Source organism: Oncorhynchus nerka, linkage group LG13 (genome assembly GCF_034236695.1).
Source record: "Oncorhynchus nerka isolate Pitt River linkage group LG13, Oner_Uvic_2.0, whole genome shotgun sequence".
Lineage (NCBI taxonomy): Eukaryota > Metazoa > Chordata > Actinopteri > Salmoniformes > Salmonidae > Oncorhynchus > Oncorhynchus nerka.
The window spans coordinates 30,469,280-30,489,104 of NC_088408.1; the positions used below are offsets into that span (position 1 = coordinate 30,469,280).

The window sequence follows — 19,825 nt, forward strand, 5'->3', positions numbered from 1 at the left end:
AATGGGAAAATGTTCATCCCCGTAATGCAACACACTTTGGAAGGTGGTGACCAACGACAGTCACCAACTTGACAAAAGTGATCTGCTTGAACGCGCCCATTTTCGCCTGTGCTGCTCCTGACAAGGAATTTCACTAAGTCTACTTTCAAGAGCACTTTTTTTCATCAATTGTATACATGACACGATTGAAATTCGACTTCTGCTTTTACTCAACTCCTCTGAAAAACACATACATACACAGGTTGGAGCAGGGGGCTGCCATTGGGCACTAGTGGAGCAGTTGTTGTGGGAGGTTTAAGTGCCTTGCTCAAGGGCACAACGGCAGGCAATGGCAGCTAGGATTTGATACCAACAACCTTCCGGTTGCCAGTTTACTTACCGCCTGATATTTTCCATCAAACCCAGGATTCGAACTGGCAACCCTCCGGCTGGAGGCTCGCCTTTAACTGTTAGGCTACCTATCGCCCCATGCTTTGTACACCTGAGGCAATATTAGGCTATCAATTAATAACATTATTGACAAAATTGCTACATTTCTGTTTGGTTGGGAATCATTGGACAGCTATTGTCAAATACAGTAGCAGAGATTGAGACTTGTGGGACTGGCCCAAGACATCTGTAATCCACAGTGTGATGTGACGCCCATGACCCAAGAAGGTTTAGTCTATTGGAACAGTTCTGTTGCAATGCCTCCCATCAGAACAAGAATAATCTAAGAATTTACCTTTTGTTCCCAAGTCCTTCCCAAAGTGTAGGCCTACCCACAATGCTAGTCTTGGACAACCCAGACCAATAGCACTGTTGCATTCACTTTAAGCTGGAACATTAGACAAATTGCCTCCCAAAATGTACCGTCTACTAACAATGTGATGTAGTGTACTAGTGTAATTGTTCTGTATGTCATCAACTTTTTGTTGAATATAACATCTGGAATAAAATACATTTATGACTGAAATCAGTTTATTACAAATTATATGATGGTACAAATCAATGTTCATGATGATGAACAAACTGGTCCATGACATCTATAAATATATTCAGTACAACAAAAATAATTAAATAAATCTGGAAGAACATAACCGTTTAATTTAGAAACAACATTGTAGCCTTCAGTCTGACCATAACCTCAGTCATAGAAAAAAAAAAAAACTTTTGACATATACCTGACAAATATTCACATAAAGTTTGGTTTGCACTTTGCAGTAATTTTTTTAAACAATTTTTAATACAGCTTATACTTGAGTTGCATGCATTGTAACAAAATGTATATTTAGAAGCAAGTAGCTCAATGCTGACATCACCCTTAGCAGCAGAAGTGACAATCAGCGCGATAGTCAGATGTCTGTTCTGGGTAGATGACAAATCCATACATTCTCAATGGCTTCAAGGTCAGTGAACACCATGGCACTAATGATTGTTAAAAAAGCTTTGCTTTTAGCATAGATATGGTCTGTTGTAGGCTTAAGTACTTGACAGAAATCAAACTGATAAGCACTACCCTAAAACAGCCTGCCCTTGAAAGTTAAAACATTGCGAAATCTACATTTCAGCCACAAGTCATTGTATTTACTGCTTAATTAAAGGTACTGCTTTATTTTCAGTTCCACCCATGGGTTATGAGGTGTATCTCAATGAAAAAGTGCACATTTGGTGAACTAGCCTGAACCCAACTAAACTACATAATTATGGTACACATGCACTTTCACAAAATATTTTTTTTGTCAGTTCTTATTCTTTAACTTCCATCTATACAGCATTCTTCGCACACATTCCCACCTATCCCAGCTGCCTTGGTAGACGGCGGGAATAAACTGTGACATTGGCTCAGCACACAACAGATACAGAACTCACAAGTGCTCTTAGTGCACACACACCAGGGGAGGACGGCTGATAACGGAACGGAGCAAATGGAATACCATTCCACTGATTCTGCTCCAGCCATTACCACTAGCCCGTCCTCCCCAATTAAGGTGCCACCAACCTCCTGTGACACACACACATACAGGGGACAATAAAGAACTGCTCCATTCTACCTTTTACAAAGCTAGCACACTACGATACAGTCCATTTGGGGCAATCTACTCATTTGAAGCATCTAGGTTAATTCATCGCTTCACTCTTGAATCCTTAAGCGTTCTCTCCTTCAGACACACCAGAAGAAGCTACATCAGTACCATACTATCGACTACCCTGACAGAAATATAGTGCCACTGCCAATAACATGAAATCACAACCATAAAGCTTCATCATTGATACAGCGTCATCCAAAGCTTGGTAGAGAATGACAAAATGGAGGACTTAAATAATACCTCATAGTTGTTTGACCTAAATTAATAAATTCATTCATTCAAAATGACAGCATATGAAAATGTTTTGCCAAGTATGTTTTTCCCCTCCCTCTGATGCTGTTTATTGTATACTTTATTTATTTGGAATCTCAAACATTCTGATACACTATCCTAACATTCTCTACACACAACATTCATATAGAACACGTCTTCAGAATTTTCACGATCAGACAATCAACTTTTAAAAAAGTAAGAGTGGTGGTCCGTTCATTCAGCAGTAGCTTTTTGCCAAGCAGTAAAATGTCCCAGTCGCTCAGGAACATTTCATGAATCATATTTTACAAGACAAGCACATAACTCTAATTCTGCCATAATATTGAAGCAGTCCAGCACATGTTCTCATGGACAACTAGTAGTGTTTTTTATTATGATTATCATCACTATGGTAACAAAGAATGGGCAAGGATGTAGCCTGTCTTATCTTGGTCATCTTGCCAAACCTAGCCTGGTTGCTGTCTGATCAGCTATAACATTCCACTCCTTGCCAGTCATATCATTTTCCAAATGACAGGAGTGGCTAAGAGCTGCATGTTAGCTGAAAAGACTGGTACCCAGACTAGGCCAAGCCTACAGTACTGGGCAACCACACATCGCACATAGTAGAGTAGAGTAGACAAGGCATATGGACATTATTTTGACCACAATCCACTATTTAAAGCAAGCAACAAGTTACCACTTCTTTTACCCAGATTTGCCAACTTTTACTTGAGCTTGTGCAATGTGGAAGAAGCAATTCTAAACAGCGGTACTCAGTTCCACCTTTACCAGTCAAAACCCATGTACAGTATACTGTGACATGATGGTTTTATATTATAACCATCAAGAGATGCTACAGAGCCCTGGGATCACTGATCAGGCCACAACGTTTGCCCCTTTGTGTCCTCGAGTGGACCTCTTGGTGCTTTCGTTGGTGTTGTGTTTGGAGGTGGTGGGGCTGGTAGAGGGGCTGGCCCCACGCTGTCTGTCTCCAGGCCCAGTGGGCTTACTTGGGGCTTTCTTCTGCCGTAAGGGGGACCTGGTGGCCTGTCCAGCAGAAGTAGCAGCAGCCACCGCTGCCACCTTAGGTTTCCCAATGCCAGCTCCACCAGGTTCCACAATGCTGTTGATCACTACAGAACCAAAGTAACATTCAGTGTTCTATTCAATTTCATTGGCTAACTGGATCATATGCTTTCAGCTTTATTTAGATGTTCTGAATATGTTATGCAGATATGAGGCTGTTCAGGACAAGCAATTCAACATTACACTCCCAATCCATTTTAGGAAGATTATAACAAAACAAAAAACTCTTACTTTCTAGTTGTTTCTGTACTCTTCTCAGCTCGTTCAGGATGGAGGAGATTTCCTGTGAGAGTAGAATTAAAATGATGACAATTAAAAAATGTCCCATATATGATGACCTCAGTTTTACACCAAAATGTCTACCAATGTAAGATGTGTGGCTGGCTACAAATGTTGTACCTTATTTGATGTTTTTAGGATGGGTACTTCGTTTTCAGCATTGATCTTCGCTTCAATCTCCTCCCAGGCCTCAGTCTTATTGTGGAATAAAACCCTGATGGAAAAAAGACTAAGTATAATCTAACTGAGCCAAGCAGAGATGAAATAATGGATTAGCTCTTTTCTATTTAACAGAAACACAAGGTGAGAGCTCTGAGGTACATCAAGTTCCCTTACTTCATTTTCTCAGCCAGCTGTTCTGTGTTCTCCCGAATGGCCTGAGAGAGCTGAGAAACAGGGTTCAACATCAGATTGTCCAAAATCACCTGGAGGGAGAAAATGGCGGACGTCAAACACTCAAGTATTCCCAAAGTAGTTTCACCCTCCTAAATATACTTTAGTCTAATTCCCAGCAGACCAAAACTAACTGCAACAGATCCTTTTGTGTAGCCTGAGGGCCAGTTTGTTTATGCATGAGCCAGCTTTGCTATTTGTTATATTCCTAGGTTTCCAAATCATTGATAGGTAGTGAAAGTACTATTCTAAAAGGGACAAACAAGTGTTAACAGGAAAGTGACCTCTTCACGGTTCCACCGTGGCTTAGAGCTTGGGTCTTGGTCATTCATGTTAGGATCCAGGTCCATGACAGCGGTAGAACCTGGCGATAGTAGAACCTTCTGGTAGTTTAAGCTGGCTTCAGGGATATGTTGGACCAGCTGGAAAGAGAATAGAATGAGTGCATGGTCCGCCCTTTCTGAACAACTGACATGACCATGACTACTGAGGGAGTCAGTGCCTCAAGGCCTTCTACTGTACTTCAAGGGCACAGCGAGAATAAGAAGTAAGAATATCTTTGTTTTACTGTCCTAGAGAAAAATCAACCAGAGTGACTAGTGCTTTGTGATCACATGCTCCAAGGCAACATGCAGGGGTGAGAGCAGTTGAACTGTGAGCAGTGGATTTTAGTTTTGCTGGGATACAAGCCGGAACAAAGTTACATTAGTGAAATGTGAAAATGTGCCTGTTACAGTGAGAGTTGCAGTGAAAGTCTGTAGTGAGACAGTGGCAGGCAGGTTTTATGTTCCTGAAAAGCTGTCACCATAGAAGGTCCTTAGAAACATAGAACATCCCAGTGTCATAAAATATAAGAATCTGTAGCTTGACAATCCAACAAAATACCAGTGTTTGGATTAGTGATGATAGCATGACTTGTGTGAGAGCACGGAGGTGAAGGGAAAGAAATAGAAACCGTTGCAGGACAGCGAGAGACAGAGAGAGAGACTGTCTAAAGTATCCGAGGTGTGCACCTGAGATGGGAGGACCCCTCGCAAAGATGTATATGGCCTCTGTACAGTAGAGAACAGAGACATGCTCATGAGAATCTAAGACATGATAAGGGATCCTTTGCACTTGTCACTGAGCCTGTACAGAATATTGATGTAAAATATTTAGTGGCACATTGGTTTAAAAAAAAAAAGAATCCCATAGGCTGCAGTGCCATTGTATTATGCATTGGAACATTACAACAGGATGGAAATAATGTGAGGTACAGGCCAGAAGGGCATATTTGAAGTGCATTATGGGTAGTGGGCGGGCACACCTCTTCCCGGCTAGAGATGGGGATGGTGGAGGCGGGCCCGGGTGTGTTGGGTGCAGAGCTGGGGGAGGGGTTTGTGCCCATTCCAGAGGAACTCTGGGAGTCCCCGTCACCGGCCACTTCATGGATCTCACGGGCCAGAATGGCAAGGTCCTTGGCCAAGTCCTGACTGAGCCTGGGAAGACACAAACACAAGTCACGACCATTTAAAAAATACATACGTACAGAATGCATGTTCCACAGCTTTCAATCATGAGGCTCGGTAAGTGGTTTCAGGTGATACACAGTCAACCCATAGTTAGTGCCATTATGTCACCCTACTTTGCTATCTCGGCGCTGTGTGTGGTCCAGTTCTGGTAGTGGTCAGTCTCATTCTGGACTTCGTCCTCCTCAGTCTCCAGTGAGCCGGACTTGGACCGAGTGACTGCTGCTACTGCAGCCTTCTCCTTCTGAGCCCGGGGGGTCTGTGTGGCAGCAGACGTGTGGGAGGAGCGTTTGTGTTTGGGGGTTCCAGAGCTGGCCTCATATTCCTCCTCAGATGTGGAGGTATAGTCTGAACCTTTCTGCCTTCGACGGGAACCTACCAGAAAACAGCACGGTTCATTTGACCAACCTCATTGGTTCATTTGACCAACCTCATTAAATTACAGGATTATTCCTCCCAGAAAAAAATAAAATAGTACACTCTAAATAAATTCTCAGATAGGAAGATCGTAACAGTAGACTAGTCATTCACATTAACAACATTATTCATTGCCAGACCCTTGGGATTACTCCACAATATTGATACTGATACATAAGTATGTAATACACCATCTACAGTGCATTCGAAAAGTATTCAGACCTTTTACTCAGTACTTTGTTGAAGCACTTTTGGCAGTGATTACAACTTTGAGTCTTCTTGGGTATGATGCTACAAGCTTGGCACACCTGTATTTGGGGAGTTTCTACCATTTCTTCTCTGTAGATCCTCTCAAGCTCTGTCAGGTTGGATGGGGAGCGTCGCTGCACAGTTATTTTCAGATCACTCCAGAGATGTTCGATTGAGTTCAAGTTCAGGCTCTGGCTGGGCCACGCAAGAACAATCAGAGACTTGTCCTGAAGCCACTCCTTTGTTATCTTGGCTGTGTGCTTAGGGTCGTTGTCTTGTTGGAAGGTGAACCTTCACATCAGTCTGAGGACCTGAGTGCTCTGGAGCAGGTTTTCATCCAGGATCTCTCTGTACATTGCTCTATTCATCTTTCCCTCGATCCTGACTCGTCTCCCAGTCCTTGCCACTGAAAAACATCCCCACAGCATGATGCTGCCACCACCATGCTTCACCGTAGGGATGATGCCAGGTTTCTTCCAGATGTGACCCTTGGCATTCTGACCAAAGAGTTCAATTTGTTTTTATCAGACCAGAGAATCTTGTTTTTCATTGTCTCAGAGTCCTTTAGGTTCCCTTTGGCAAACTCCAAGCAGGCTGTTTTGCCTTTTACTGAGGAGTGGCTTCTGTCTGGCCGCTATGCCATACGGGCCTGATTGGTGGAGTGCTGCAGTGATGGTTGTCCTTCTGGAAGGTTCTGCCATCTCCACAGAGAACCTCTGGAGCTCTGTCAGAGTGACCATCAGGTTCTTGGTCACCTCCCTGACCAAGGCCCTTTTCCCCCGATTGCCCAGTTTGGCCGGGCGGCCAATTCTAGGAAGAGTCTTAGTGGTTCCAAACCTCATCCATTTAAGAATGATGGAGGCCACTGTGTTCTTGGGGACCTTTAATGCTGCAGAAATGTTTTGGTACCCTTCCCCAGATCTGTGAATCGACATAATCCTGTCTCGGAGCGACCATCCGGTTACTCAACACTGCACCTTAGAGGGTACTGCCCTGTATACATAACATGGAATCACTGGTCACTTTAATAATGTTTACATACTGCTTTACTCATTTCATATGTAGTGTATTCTATTCTACTGTATTTTAGTCAATGCCACTCCGACATTGCTCCTCCTAATATTTATATATTTTTTAAGACATTAAGACTTATGTGAATGAGGTATTTCTGTTTTCTATTTTTAGTAAATGTGCAAAAAAATATACACTGCTCAAAAAAATGAAGGGAAGACTAAAATAACACATCCTAAATCTGAATGAATTAAATATTCTTATTAAATACTTTTTTCTTTACATAGTTGAATGTGCTGACAACAAAATCACACAAAAATTATCAATGGAAATCAAATTTATCAACCCATGGAGGTCTGGATTTGGAGTCACACTCAAAATTAAAGTGGAAAACCACACTACAGGCTGATCCAACTTTGATGTAATGTCCTTAAAACAAGTCAAAATGAGGCTCAGTAGTGTGTGTGGCCTCCACGTGCCTGTATGACCTCCCTACAAAGCCTGGGCAGGCTCCTGATGAGGTGGCGGATGGTCTCCTGAGGGATCTCCTCCCAGACCTGGACTAAAGCATCCGCCAACTCCTGGACAGTCTGTGGTGCAACGTGGCGTTGGTGGATGGAGAGAGACATGATGTCCCAGATGTGCTCAATTGGATTCAGGTCTGGGGAACGGGCGGGCCAGTCCATAGGATCAATGCCTTCCTCTTGCAGGAACTGCTGACACACTCTAGCCACATGAGGTCTAGCATTGTCTTGCATTAGGAGGAACCCAGGGCCAACGGCACCAGCATATGGTCTCACAAGGTGTCTGAGGATCTCATCTCGGTACCTAATGGCAGTCAGGCTACCTCTGGCGAGCACATGGAGGGCTATGCGGCCCCCCAAAGAAATGCCACCCCACACCAGGACTGACCCACCGCCAAACCGGTCATGCTGGAGGATGGTGCAGGCATCAGAACATTCTCCAAGGCGTCTCCAGACTGTCACGTCTGTCACATGTGCTCAGTGTGAACCTGCTTTCATCTGTGAAGAGCACAGGGCGCCAGTGGCGAATTTGCCAATCTTGGTGTTCTCTGGCAAATGCCAAACGTCCTGCACCGTGTTGGGCTGTAAGCACAACCCCCACCTGTGGACGTCGGACCCTCATACCACCCTCATGGAGTCTGTTTCTGACCGTTTGAGCAGACACATGCACATTTGTGGCCTGATGGAGGTCATTTTGCAGGGCTCTAGCAGTGCTCCTCCTGCTCCTCCTTGCACAAAGGCGGAGGTAGCGGTCCTGCTGCTGGGTTGTTGCCCTCCTACCGCCTCCTCCACGTCTCCTGATGTACTGGCCTGTCTCCTGGTAGCGCCTCCATGCTCTGGACACTACGCTGACAGACACAGCAAACCTTCTTGCCACAGCTCGCATTGATGTGCCATCCTGGATGAGCTGCACTACCTGAGCCACTTGTGTGGTTTGTAGACTCCGTCTCATGCTGCCACTAGAGTGAAAGCACCGCCAGCATTCAAGTGACCAAAACATCAGCCAGGAAGCATAGGAACTGAGAAGTGGTCTGTGGTTATCACCTGCAGAACCACTCCTTTATTGGGGGTATCTTGCTAATAGCCTATAATTTCCACCTGTTGTCTATTCCATTTGCACAACAGCATGTGAAATTTATTGTCAATCAGTGTTGCTTCCTAAGTGGACAGTTTGACTTCACAGAAGTGTGATTGACTTGGAGTTACATTGTGTTGTTTAAGTGTTCCCTTTATTTTTTTGAGCAGTGTATATATATATATATAAAAAAAACTGTTTTTCACTTTGTCATTATCGGGTATTGTGTGTAAATTGAGGGAAAAAAATATTGACCTATTTTAGGATAAGGCTATAAGTAACAAAATGTGGAATAATTGAAGTGGTCTGAATAGTTTCAGAATGCACTGTATGCATAATATGGGTCCAAATCTGTTTAACAATAATTTACATGCACATCAAAAAATAGCTGTGTGATGATGTACGGTCAGGAGCTATGTTTCTATGGAAACGGCAGCAGGCAACAGAGGGCATCATCACACTGCTTCGTAGCGAATACACTGAGTTCCTACAGGACAAGCCACAATACAGCATACCCGCACGCATCTCACCAAGGACAATGAGTCACATTCACTATGACGGGTGGAAAAGGTCACTTCAACTCAGTGTCAGGCTCTGTTTCAATAATCTGATGATAGAGTATATTACCTTTAAATCATGATTTACAGTTCAGGATAAAAAATGTGTTCTCTGCAGTGCTTTGAGCAAGTTACTTGATGGGAACTGTGACTATAATACTCACTGGTTGTGCTGGAGTATTTAGCCCCGTTGGAGCGTGTGCGGGTGAGGAGCTGCTTCACGGGGGCTCCGACCCCTCGTGTGGCCCCCTGCTTGGCCCCTGTTTCACCCACTGATGTCTTCCTGATAGGCCCAGTTGATTCTGCACTCCTGTTGGAGAAGCCAGGCCGGGTTGTAGGGGTCGTAGTGGAGGACTCGTTGTCACTAGGCGTAGTGAAGGAGCCTGTTCTCTTCCTGGGCATGGCCAAGATGTCCAGTCTGGAGAGGAGCTTCTTCCCATCAGCAGACACCTTGCTGGAGGCACCAATGTGGTCTGAGTTCTGGGACCCCCGGTCTGTCTCAGTTCCCTCGTTGTCAGAAGTCTCTCCCAGACGTGCCCTGCGCAGCATGGATGCCCGGGTGGGCCTTGGTGCTGACAGGCTGTTGGAGCGGATCAGTGCCTGCTGTGCTGCACTCTTGGCGGTCTTCCCATTGTCCTCTTTCTGTAGCGGCGCTATGAGCTTCTTGTTACGGCTGGTGGGGCGGGGACCGGTGTCATGGTCAGAGGCAGTGTCAGGCCAGTGCTGACCAGAACCCTGCTGGCCCTCTGATAGGTCCAGGGAGCCACGGTTCCCCACGCTGCGCCGCATCTGGAAGCGCTTGGCCTGCTCGGCCTTGCTGCTGGAGTTATCACTGGCTGCCACGTGGCTGCGGCGTTTCTCTGACAGACGCTCGCGGGCCGTGGGCTGGCGGTGGCCCTTCCCCTGGACAGATTGACTGGAGGAAGATCTCTCCTTCTGGAAGCCACCGACGGTCATCCTCTTCTTAGGGCCTGTGGTGACAGGGGTGTTCTTGTTGCTGACCAGGCTGACGGTGCTGGCTGTATCCACATCTGATTCCCCAGACAGAGAGTCGTCCATGTGACTGGAGGAGCCTCCTCTCTTAGAGCTGCGTCCGGAGCCTGAGGAAGGGAACGTGACCTCCAGAGAGGAGAGAACAGCGTCTGCTTCTTCCCTGAGGAAGGGCTGTGGGTCCTGGGTCGTCTCTCTCTGCTCCATGTCCCTCAAGGTGGGGTGACTGGAGATGTGTGGGAGCCTCTTGATCTGGACATCATCACTGGGTCGCTCCTTGGTGAAACTCTCCTGCCTGACGAACGAGGAGGACCCCAGGATGTCTTTACTGGGGTCTTTAGAGTCTTTGTCCTGCTGGGAGTGGAGGTTGGGGGCTGAGTTGTTAGGCTTTACGCCCGACCTCCGGGGCTCGTGGCTGCTCAGGTGCCTGATGAGGATGGTGGTGGGGGAGGTTTTGGCAGGGGTGTCTCGCACCCTCTCAGGCCCCTGAGAAAGAATAGGGCTTCGGGCCAGGTCCGGCTTGCCTGAGCTGCCATCCTCAGACCCAATGTAAAAGGAGGTGGACTTGGTAGACTGAGTCGGAGACAGCTTATCTTGACCCTTATACTGAGGTCCAGTGTCCCCGGGCGAGGTAGCGCCACTCTTCCTCCCCTGGCTCTTCCTGGTCCTCTCTAGCAAAGAGCCATCTTCAGAGCGGCTGGCGTCACTCAGGCTGTCTGGGTCTACATCGTCCTGGACACAAAGACTCTGAGTGTTGTCCTGATGCCGGGGCGCACCACTACTCCTCTCCAGGGTGGGTTCAGGACCTGGGTAGATCAGGATGCTGGGGTTGAGGCTCTCTGGCTTGTCTCTGTCTACAGGTGGAACCTGGGGAAGCAGCCTCCTGGTCCTACAACTCTGGCTACCCTCTAACTCAGAGTTATCCATGCTGTGGCTAGGTATCAACTGCACATCTAGGAAAGAGAAACATTTTAATTCATGCTTTTTTCTGTTTTCTCACATAAGTTCTGAGCAGAGCGGTCAGTGGTTGCAGATATCTCACCTCCCTCTGCAAATTCCCCTTGAGGTGGAGTAGAGCTGTCTGCCAGACTGGCCCAGCGAGAAACCCACTTAGGCCCCTCCTCCTGTGCTGCATTGTTAGCAGACTGCACCTGAAACAGTGGAGGAAACGATAAGGGGTTGCATTTTTTATTTAACTAATTCTTATTTTCAATGACGGCCTAGGAACAGTGGGTTAACTGCCTGTTCAAGGGCAGAACGACAGATTTGTACCTTGTCAGCTCGGGGATTTGAACTTCCAACCTTCCAGTTACTAGTCCAACGCTCTAACCACTAGGCTACCCTGCCACCCCGCATACAACTACACAGAGCACAACGTTGAAGGATAACTATAATTTCAATCTCCTTCCATTGTAAGGAGAGGCACTGTAGAAGCCAAAGGGAGTATCAAGGCAGGACAAATAATTAACGTGCATAGGTTTGGGATGGAACATGCAAATGTATTAGATCCCTTATTTCTCCAGTAGCGTAGGACGGTAATGTTACCTGGATGGGGCCTGAGGGGGCCCCACTGAGGGTGGCTGGGTTAAAGCCATGCATAGAAACTGCTGCCATTTGATCCACAGTACTATCGTCACTAGGCCGGAGCATTGCCAGCTCGTCTTTGCCATCATTAATGATGGGTCTATACACTCCGGCACCACTGTACTCTGGTGAGTCGAGGACCCCAAACACCTGTCAGGGAGGGACAGAGCATGCATGAAGTGGGTAGGAGAAGAGATTGGACAATGGGACTTTGCAAGGGGAAGAAGGAAGGCTGGGTTGGGAGGGGGTACTGGGTAGGGGGAGGATGTTCAAAGCATGCGTCCGTCAAGGTATTGTCATCAAGGCATTATATGGTTTATTGTAGAATTATACCACTTGTTAGAATCATAGCATTTAATGTCAGAATCCAAAAGCTACCATACAATAATTACACGCATGTGAAAAGATCCACCATCAACCCCAAAAAATAATGGTGGTGGCAGAGACTTTAAAAATGAAGAATGAGTACCCTCTGGCTACTACAATCTCACCTGGTCGATCATGTTGCGTGCCTCCTCCACCTCTTTGTCCTGGGACTCTGTTTCGATAGTGTATGTGCCGGCATCACTCAGACTGTCCTCTTCCTCGTTTCTCACCACCCTGGAGGCTTTAGGGTCCACCCCACGCAGACCCAGGGGCATCTGAGGGGGCAAGGAGTGGGCTGGGGAGGCAGTCTGGACAGGGCTGCGGGAGGGGGGGTGGGAGATGGCTAGGACTGGGGAATGAGGGGCAGGAGTTGGAGAGTAGGAACGTGGCGCAGTGGGTTGCAAGGGGGTGGAGGGATAGGAGACGGAGGAAGGGGGGTCTAAGGGGGACGGAATGTGGGTGCGAGAGGGTGACATCACCATCACCGGGGGAGCGGACATGGGAGGAGGAGACGTCTTATCCCTGGTGGGAGACAAGGCTCTGTGGACTGTATCTTTCATCAGGAACTCTGCTGCAAACTCCTGGGCTAGCTTGGTCTTCTTCCCCACACTGCCAAACGGCTTGATGGTGATGCCAGAGGAGGTGCGAGAGGAAGGCCCAGAACCGGAGGAAGAGGAGGCACTGCCTCCACTCAGGGGCTCCTCCGTCTTCTCTCTCTTCAGGGAGCTAGACCTCTGGGACCCGCCATGGCCCTGACTCTTCAGAGGAACAGTCACCTGTTGGGTGGGAGGGATGTGGCCGTGCATGGAGTTTGGCCTCTCTCCACCCTTTCTCCGCTCCAGCTTGGCCTTGAGGGCGGAGTAAGAGTCTGCGTGGGCAGGATTGGCCGTGAAGGATTGCGAGCGTTTCTTGCGCGGGTTGTCGTCGAAGAACTCTATGATGAAGGCTTGCTGGGTGAGGGGCTCCTGGGGGCCGGGCTTAGAGGCACCCATGGTGGGGGAGCGAGCCTCAGGCGGGCTTTGAGACAGAGGCCTCTCAGGAGCCACAGGAGAAACTGGGGTCAGTTTGGGAGGGGAAAACTGAGGCTGAAGTAACCTTTGTGACGAAACTGACTGCTGCGACGGAACTGACAGGACTGTCTGGTGTGACTGGACTGACATAACTGACTGCTCAGACTGGATCAATTGGTGTGACTGGACTGTCTGCTGTGTCTGTTGTGACTTGACTAATTGGTATGACAGCACTGTCTGTTGTGACGGTTCCGACAGCTCAGACAGGGAAAGCTTTGACTGGATCGAATGTTGCGACTGGACCCGGTGGTGTGACTTGCTTCGCTTCCCTTTCCCTAAGACCGGGTCCTCAGAATCACTCTGGGTCCCATCGTCATGGTGGTGTCCTAGAAACAGAACCATTCAAACCGCAAATAAGGGACAGGGAACAAATAACCAACCCCTTACAGATTTCTATAAAAGATTTATCTAAAAGTACCCCTCTGACCTTTGAGGCTTTTGATGTTGACGGCCTGGTCACTCTTGACACTGTAAACATCGTCACACGTGGGACGTCTCCTCATCATTCTGACATCACTGTGCACCAACCAATCTACCACCTTGCACTCAGCTGACATCACCTCAGTGGGTGTGGTGGCCAGTGTTTTCCCGGATGCCTGCTGCTGCTGCTTCCTCTGGCGCGAGGAGAACTTGGTCACGTGGTCCCTGATCTTGATCTTGCCTGGCGTGCAGTCATCAAACTCTATGGTGAAGGAGGCGTGGCTCTGCACCACAGGGGGACTGGGTGTGGTGGGGGTGGGAGGGGCTTGTGCAGAGGGCGTGTCTGTGTCCTTGGTGGGGATCTCATGGAGCTCTGCCCCCAGGGACTTGGGATGCAGCTGGAACTCCTTGGTAGGGATCTCAAAGTAGCTAGGCTCCCGGTGGTAGGGGAAGATGGACTTGCCCTGATTGTCTCTGTACTCTAACAGGGAGCCATTCACCTCTGGATCTAAGCCTGAACCTTCCTTTGGAATCTCTGGAAACGGATAAAGCACCAATTAGCACCAACAAGCAAATTAAAGGACAACCACAAACCATGTTTTGTTAATCTCTATTCCCTAAAAAGGAACTGGAAACATTTTCACTTGAAATGTCCAAAGTTTTAAGAGTATTTGAGGGAAAGGACCTCTAGTAACGTGGGACCGACCTGGGTGACCCTCCTCTGGCCTGTGCTGTCCTATGCCGGCCGCATCCTCCTCCCCCCACCACGAGGGCTGGCCATACAATGGGGTGGGTCGGGAGGTTGGAGCCTCTGAACATGCACGGAAACACACAAACACGCACACACACGTACGCAAGCACACACACACACACAGCCAAATGAGAGAGGAGTACTTTTTCGGAACTGCAGCAGTCATCCATCTACTATTGGTCCACTGGGAGTTTAGAGGAAAATATTCAAGGTTTGTCTTTACCCCACTAGAATACATAAAATCACCAGACTGCAGGAAAACGATAGAATCCATCTCTAAGCTAAATACTATGGGACCACTGGTAGCAAACCCAAATGAAGATAAAGTATGTTAGATATCACACCCTATGGATCTGTTCTTTCTTCAGTATCAGATTTATTTCACATACCCTATCATCATTCAACCCATGTTTCCACTCAGGGTTTCTTTTTATAACTTTTGATGCTAATCAAGACAAGTGCTAACATCAGACACGCATAAGGCGTGTTATTTATGACACAGTATTTCATCCAGTGTGTCCAACCCATCCAGTGGAAGTCCTTTAGACAGTGTTTATTCAGGGTTTTATCTGAGCACAGAGGCTGCCGTAAACAAGGAGATTAACTCTGCGTTGATTTGAGTGTGGATTCAGCTGTATTCCAGTCATTTATATGTATGTCATCACAGCATCGCAGGGCAAGCAAAATGTTTTTCAGGGACAACACATCAGCAGGAGAGGGCACAACGCAGCCTATCCTGATAAAGCTGTTGAATCAGCGTCTACTAGTCAATAGGTAATGTTTATGGCTTCTTGGATGAAATGACCCCTCTGGCAGAGAGCTTGCCAGGGGTATGCCAGTGTGAATAACATAGAGTAACATAGAGCAAATATCAAGCAGGCCGTAAGTGCTGAACTGTGACTATGGGTGCTAAAGCTGTCACCATGGAGACGTTATGTGACCAAATGCAGCCTCCAGAGGGGGAGAGGGTGGCAGAGAGAGGGATGGAGGGCGAGGGAGGGAGGGGTGACAAAGAGGGGGAGGGGAACATGTTCTGACTGAAAGAGGTTGAGCTGACGCTGACATCATAGTCAAAGGACAGGGACGTTTTCATTTTCTTTAGAGGAGCAAAGCAAGGCTAAAATACTCATGATCCTCACACACCATACCATTCCAGGTATTAGTGAGTCACAATTGATAAGCAGAATGATCAAACCTATTCAATCTAGGATATTCTGCCAAGTTAAACAGCTGTGTCATTGAGCAGTGGCATGATGAAGCGAAAGCAAGCAAGGTCATGTTTAACGTCACATGGTGACCCAATTCCCAGAGTTGTCCTGAGCTCAAAGATAATATCAAAGCATGTAGCTATCCAAACAGGTATATCAATATGAGCACTACATGTATCTAGATCCCCCCCCCCCTCTACCCCAGTAGGTGACCCCCCCCCCCCCTACCCCAGTAGGCGATGAGCTTTGTTGAGAGAAAAAAATATACAGAGGGAATATATGGTGGAATAGCATTTAAACAGGTTTGAAGCCTTCACTAACACTTACCTTGAGACAGAGATTTCCTTTCTGTCTTCTCTAGCTTGGACTCCAGGTGCTCAGCCATCTTCCCCTCTGAGGCCTTCAGACCCATCTGCAGCTGGCTGGTGTATTTCTCATGCTGAAACAGTAGGAGGCACAACACAACTCAAGTTGCCAAAGAGAGTAAAGTGAATTGATGGTAGACTAGAACTGTCTGAAAAGCTAGTCCAGGTTAGGGTTTAGTGTTTTATTATAGTTGATGTTAGCATTAGCATAGAAAGCTGACCTTGAGTGCCTCCTCTGGGACTTTGTGTTGGCTCCTTTCTAGGATGTACACATGGGAATGTAAATACTAGGTTAAGGCAATAGCCAATCACATCACAGACAAACATTTCAATGAAATTCCAACGCTGATGTTCATATAGGTTATTATGCATAAATGGCACAAGAATGATGCATTTATGACATGCGTGAGGAAAAAGGATATCATATCCGAAGCGAATGATATCAGACAGTTTGAGGGTGATGTAGGTTTGGTCTGGGATCCTCAGGTCATTCACAAAGGTCTAGAGGGGAACACAACATAGTTGGTTGTTACTGTAAACTGGAGATACTGGATGAAGAATGAAGACAACAGTCTCCATGAGGTACTGGGATAGACACTGTGCACCACTCACCTTCAACAATCAACACAAGAGCAAGAGTGTCAGTGGTATTTCAGTCCAGTACAGATGAGTAACTGTATGGTTAAGGCCAGGGAAACATAGTGGCAAAGCCCACTGTACCACATAGAAAGAGAAAACAACTGGAGATGTAATGATGCACATGATGCATGATAGATATTTTTTATTGTCACATACACCAGATGGGTGCAGTGAAATAGGTTGTTTTACAGGGTCAGTCATAGTGGTACAGCACCCCTGGAGCAAATTCGGGGGGGAAGTGCCTTGCTCAAGGTCACATCAACACATTTTTCACCTTGTTGGCTCGGGTATTCAAACCAGCAACCTTTCGGTTACGGGCCCAACGCTCTAACCACTAGGCAGCCTGCCGCCCCAGGTAGTTACAGACAATTAGATACAGGCCCTTAGCCTAACTGTAGCGCAGTGCTAGTTGGACATGATCGATCCAGTCCAGTGAAAGCTACTTGGAATGTTTCCGCCTACTACGGAGGGAAGTCTGCATCAGCAGCAAAACAAACGGCTCTCTGAAATATCTAACAGCTAGCCTCCCGCTCCGAACCAAATGTTTCCCATCTCACAGCACTATCTGGAGGCCTTTACCATTTAAAAGGAAAATAGTTTCTTGACTGTTCAGTAAAACGGCCTCAGCAACACTTTTGGACCGCAGTTGTCATGTTGCATGTATGTAATCATAACAAGCAAAGACACAGCATTTACATTATTACTGCACAGTAGCCTACGTTTCAGCGGACAGAAAAGCAGAAACTATCTTCATAGGACAGAGATTAAACCTGCTTCTTTTAGCTAGCATTAACTTACATATGTAAAAGAGATAAGTGCCATTAAGTGCTTGCTTAAGCTGGTTATCTACGATGCCAGGCTTAGAACTACTTAATAGAATACTGAAACATATCGGGCCTTTTTGATATAATTCTGTCTTTGTGTATAGTAAGAGAGGGGAGTCATTGTACCAAAGACAGAAAGGAAAACCATTTAAACTTTTCCCCGCCCCTCCCTCCAGTGGATACTCACTCCATTGAGGCTGCCCAGGTCCTTGACCAGGTGCTCATTTGTAGCAGGGTTGTAGTTGATGACGGCGTGCTGCTTGTCCACACTTCGAGACTGAAAGAGATAAGAGAGAACCATGGATGGTTACTTAAAGAGTAGGTTTACTTCACCTGTGCCCTACAATTATAATCTGTTTTCAAATAATGCAATACTACATGAATAAGTACCATTATTACATATATAGGACAGTGACTGGAATTCCTCACAATTACTGATACAATTTGCAAGACTATTTTTAATACTCAGCAATATCTCCATTACTCATATGAAGTAAGCAACATGTCAATACTGTGTATGATACTCAATACTCTCCTGCTTGGAAGTTTATGGGTACAGGTGCATATGTACAATAGTTATTCTGCACTTGATTCAGTCCCTATTGGAACCAATGGAACTGAACCAAGTGCAAACTTGGGCCAAGAAGCTATGTAGCTCAACTACATGTGAGGGAAAGACTTAATTCAATACGAGCTACATTCAATACAGTTCACCATTCACACGCCTCATCAAACGAAGCCACGTGGCATCCATTTCACCACACATGTTTTATTTTGTTTGTGAGACTTGACTATGCAGAGTTAGTTAGAGTACTCTCGCAACCATAGACCCATTTAAGGATAAATAATTCAATTATACCGTACTATCTAAAAGCCTTGTCGCATTCTGTGTCTTTGTCTCAGGAATGTGAGAGATGCATGCCCTACAGGCCTCTACAGAGGTAAGTGAACTGGAGGATGACTCACTAGACATGGCTGGCTTATTTCTTCATTTCTTTTTTCGTATTTGTATTTTTGTAATAGTATTGCATCGTTAGACACATTAGCATTTCGCTGCACCCGCTTTAACATCAGCTAATCTGTAAATAAACGCTGATTTGATTTACATGTAGATAATGAATGGTATCTCGTGGTATTTGGTGAATTGTATGAATGGTGAGCAAAATATACTCTACATTCACATCCTCCTACTAACAATTGTGCCTGAACGACTGAGCTCTCTCGCTCCTATTTACCTACTCCAGCATGACACTTCAAACAGGGCCAGCCATACAGTGATCTCTCTCATCACAGGACTTTCTGTTGCAATTCATGTCTTTATTCATCCCTCCCTCCATTATACGGACTCACATGCCAACTGAATGTGAACAACAAAGGTCAGACCCTAGGAGGTGCCTGGCTGTGCAGCGTGCACTAATGCAATGGCAAGCTTTGTCTTGATGGTCACTCATAAAGAGCAGTGTTTCTCAATACATTTCCCACCAACAAACCAAGTTCATGAGTACAGTACTAAACAGTGGGCCAAGTCAGTTGATAAAGATATCCCTACTATGATGCGTGATAAGCCTAGACAGTGGAAGGAAAATGGAAATGCTACAATGGGGTCTCTTCCAGGAAGTGAAATGGGTCAGAGACAAACTCAACCACCACATGACAGGAGTCATTCTCCAGACAAGTATCCAGAGAGCTGACGGACAGTGACCTGAAGCATTCTGCCAAGCCAAGTTGCTGGGTTAGTTGCAAAAATCACTGTTAAACACATATTGATGAAAGACTTAGTGACACTGAAGCCTGATACAATAGACCAAGGATGGTAGTCATGATCCACCTCAGATGTGGGCCCCTTAAGACTGAACTAAATACTCTATGGCAGTCATGGCACTAAAATGGCTAATGGTCCACAATAGTAGTCTCTTAAAACTGTATCACAAACGCCCGTGATTGGGAGTCCCATAGGGTGGCACACAATTGGCCCAGCGTCGTCTGGGTTTGGCCGGTGTAGGCCGTCATTGTAAATAAGAATTTGTTCTTAACTGACTTGCCTAGTTAAATAAAATAAAAATGAAATAAAACAGTACCTTTTTGAACACACATTGTATCTGATTTTAATGAATTATAAAATCATGACAAATAATCCAGTGAAATAAAATGATGTAGCTACACCAGTGTGTCATATATTCAAAAC

At 46.2% G+C, this 19,825-nt stretch overlaps 1 protein-coding gene across 1 annotated transcript in view; it reads right to left on the reverse strand.

The window, feature by feature from the left end:
- Positions 1–944: 944 nt before the first annotated feature.
- Positions 945–19,825, reverse strand: part of LOC115139338 (centrosomal protein of 170 kDa protein B-like) — a 30,026-nt gene continuing 11,145 nt past the window's right edge. The window contains exons 3-20 of the mRNA XM_029676595.2: positions 17,828–17,917; positions 16,600–16,678; positions 16,399–16,457; positions 16,140–16,251; positions 14,560–14,664; positions 13,861–14,388; positions 12,489–13,759; positions 11,959–12,147; positions 11,456–11,564; positions 9,588–11,366; positions 5,707–5,965; positions 5,389–5,560; positions 5,096–5,134; positions 4,367–4,504; positions 4,026–4,114; positions 3,810–3,903; positions 3,642–3,693; positions 945–3,457 (exon numbers count right to left, since the gene is read on the reverse strand). Of these exons, the coding sequence (XP_029532455.2) occupies positions 3,201–3,457; positions 3,642–3,693; positions 3,810–3,903; positions 4,026–4,114; positions 4,367–4,504; positions 5,096–5,134; positions 5,389–5,560; positions 5,707–5,965; positions 9,588–11,366; positions 11,456–11,564; positions 11,959–12,147; positions 12,489–13,759; positions 13,861–14,388; positions 14,560–14,664; positions 16,140–16,251; positions 16,399–16,457; positions 16,600–16,678; positions 17,828–17,917 (5,421 nt within the window). The 3' untranslated portion in view covers positions 945–3,200. The remainder of the gene's footprint in view (positions 3,458–3,641; positions 3,694–3,809; positions 3,904–4,025; positions 4,115–4,366; positions 4,505–5,095; positions 5,135–5,388; positions 5,561–5,706; positions 5,966–9,587; positions 11,367–11,455; positions 11,565–11,958; positions 12,148–12,488; positions 13,760–13,860; positions 14,389–14,559; positions 14,665–16,139; positions 16,252–16,398; positions 16,458–16,599; positions 16,679–17,827; positions 17,918–19,825) is intronic.